This window comes from Pistacia vera, unplaced genomic scaffold, assembly GCF_008641045.1.
Source record: "Pistacia vera cultivar Batoury unplaced genomic scaffold, PisVer_v2 Contig467, whole genome shotgun sequence".
NCBI lineage: Eukaryota > Viridiplantae > Streptophyta > Magnoliopsida > Sapindales > Anacardiaceae > Pistacia > Pistacia vera.
In genome coordinates, this window is record NW_022196298.1 from 976,597 (window position 1) to 979,314 (window position 2,718).

General features: G+C 36.2%; 1 protein-coding gene across 1 annotated transcript; it reads left to right on the plus strand.

The window, feature by feature from the left end:
* Nucleotides 1–2,148: 2,148 nt before the first annotated feature.
* Nucleotides 2,149–2,718, plus strand: LOC116145743. Its single transcript, XM_031431188.1, has one exon. The coding sequence runs from the start codon at nt 2,159–2,161 to the stop codon at nt 2,588–2,590; it is 432 nt and encodes a 143-aa protein (XP_031287048.1). The 5' UTR covers nt 2,149–2,158; the 3' UTR covers nt 2,591–2,718.

Here is a 2,718-nt window from a genome sequence, read left to right on the forward strand (position 1 = left end):
AATTTTGGGATACTGTTTAATTGTGTAGCGATGGTGGAGTAATCCCTAAATGGGCTCGTCTCATTGAAATTAACAACTACCATTGGGCTTCAGCAGAATCGGGCCGTTGGCAAGTCCATATGATATACAATAGACGGCCCATATTGAAAGCATTCTACACATTAATATTTTTATCTATTAATATTTCTATTAAGGTGGATCAAAATTTATAAATTATAGATATTAATATTTTTTAAAAATTTGAGGATAGGCAATGTACTGCATCCGTTCCTGTCCACACATTTATTTCTATCGGTTGGTTGAATAATTTAGAAAACAAATTTCTTCTACTGATATTATTATTATTTGATCAAATTAAATGTTGAATTGATTTTTGTTCACAAGTCTATATCAAATAAGAAGGAGAAGAAGATGGAAGTCCATTAACTTCTTAATTAACTTTTGGTTGATGAATTCATTGAATGGATAACAAATTCCATTTAGAGATAAGGGCCATTGAAAGTGTTATATAAATAATATAAGTAGATAAACAAATAAAGTGTTATCTCGATTAATTTGTGAGGTTTATTGAATATTTTAGGCTCCGTTTGGTTCATTATTGGGTAGTTTTTAGAGTAATATTTTGAAAAAAGTTCAATTGAGTGGGTATTACGATATAGAATTTTAAAAATTAATAAAAATTATCCTCTATGTTTATTTATTTACTAAACACCTCTATAATAAAATATTCAAAGTTAACAAAAACACCCCCAACCCACTCATTAAATACGAACAACCGGCCACCACCGCCGGAGGGTCGCCGGAGTAGCCATATCGGTGCATGACCGGCTGGATTTTGTTGGTCGTGCGTCGATATGGCAATTTTCAGTCAGATCCACCGTGGATCTGGCCGAAAAAGGCTAGATATACGGCTATATTTGGCCATTGACGACCAGATCTGGCCGTATTTGATCGTCAACAACAACCAAAGATATGACCATCGTTGATGGTCAACGACGATCCTATTTTGGCCATCGTTAACGGCCAGATCCACCATAGATCTGGTCGAAAAAGGTCAAATCGGTGCACTACCGGTCAGATTCAGCTGGTTTCTGGCAGTGGTGGTCGGAATCTGGTAAAATTTAGGTTGTTGGGGTGTTTTTGTCAATTTTAAAAAAATGGGGGTTATTTAGTTAAATTAACAAATTTAGAGAGGTTAAATAAATTAAATAATTTAGAATTGTATTTTTAAAAGTAGGTGAACTAAACATAAATTTTGTGTTAATTTTATTAGGAAAACTATAATAGTTTTCCAATATGTGTAGCAAGCAGAGCCTTATAAATTTAATATTCAAAGATAAATCTAAACTTTAAGAAAAAAATCAATAAAAAGAGCAGGCCAACCTGGAGTTTATTAATTCGCCCTTCATTTTGTCAATGAATTTTGATTATATAATTGACAATTTTTGCAACTAATTATACAATCAATTACCCATATAAATTCCTATTATCCTATACCGACACTCTTTGTCGCCTTGTGATTGAGATCTTGATCCATAGCTCCACGACTCAGGACACGCGTGCGGATGGCAATTGTACGGAACTCAAACTCTTATGTCTTACTTCAGATTTAGGATGAGTTCACATCATTTATAATATGTGTCTCACTTGTCATTCTCTTCTTCATCACTTGAATTGATCAAACTGCACTTAATAATATTCTCAGAACGAGGTTCAGACTCATATCTGAGCAACCCCACCGGCCAGTCATGGAGGAGAAGGTCTGCAAAATCTTATCTTTCTTATAATTTAACCATGCCCATCTCATTTATTTGTTTGTTAATATATATAATATTATATATATATCTATATATCTATACTATAATAATAATATATATATATGATTGGGTACAGTTGCAGAACGTTGTAAGAATGGTGTTGAAGGTTGACCTACAGTGTGAGAAGTGCTACAGGAAAGTGAAGAAAGTGCTGTATAAATTCCCTCGTAAGTTGTCTTTAATTCTGTTCATCAATTCTCTTTGTTAATGAATTTTAAGTAGGTGTTTAATGTAGAAGGAATGTTTGATTTTTGTGGACAAGATCAGAAATACAAGATCAGGTGTATGACGAGAGGCAGAACACAGTGACGATCAAAGTGGTGTGCTATAGTCCTGAGAGGATGAAGCAAAATATTTGCTACGAGGGTGGTGAATCCATCAAGAGTATTGAAATTCTACCGCCACCCAAGCCTAAAGAACCTGAAAAGCCTAAAGAGAAACCAGCACCAGCGAAAGTAGAGCCGCCAAAACAAGACAAGCCTAAGGTTACTTTTGTGGACCCACTGCCAAACCCGGCACCGTACTTCCCACCATCGGCTTATCAGAACCAATGTCCAACGTGTTGCAGGGAATGGTACGAGGGGCGTGGAGGAGGGCCAGGTTACCAACGAGATTACTATGGGCCGCCAACATGTCGTTATTGCGGATATAACGAGAAGCCGGTGTATGATAGCTGGGGTGTCGGTGGCGGTGGCCGTGGCGATAGTTACAGAGCTAATAGATTTGATTGCTTTTCCGAAGAGAATCCTAATGCAGCTTGCAGAATCATGTAAAAGTAATTAATGGCGGTGCACTGCATCTGCATGCATGCGAAGCTAGGTGGTTTCACTATAGTAGTACTTGATGATAGATCTTTTGTATTACTTCAGTAGATTAAAGACACGTGTACTTTTTATATATG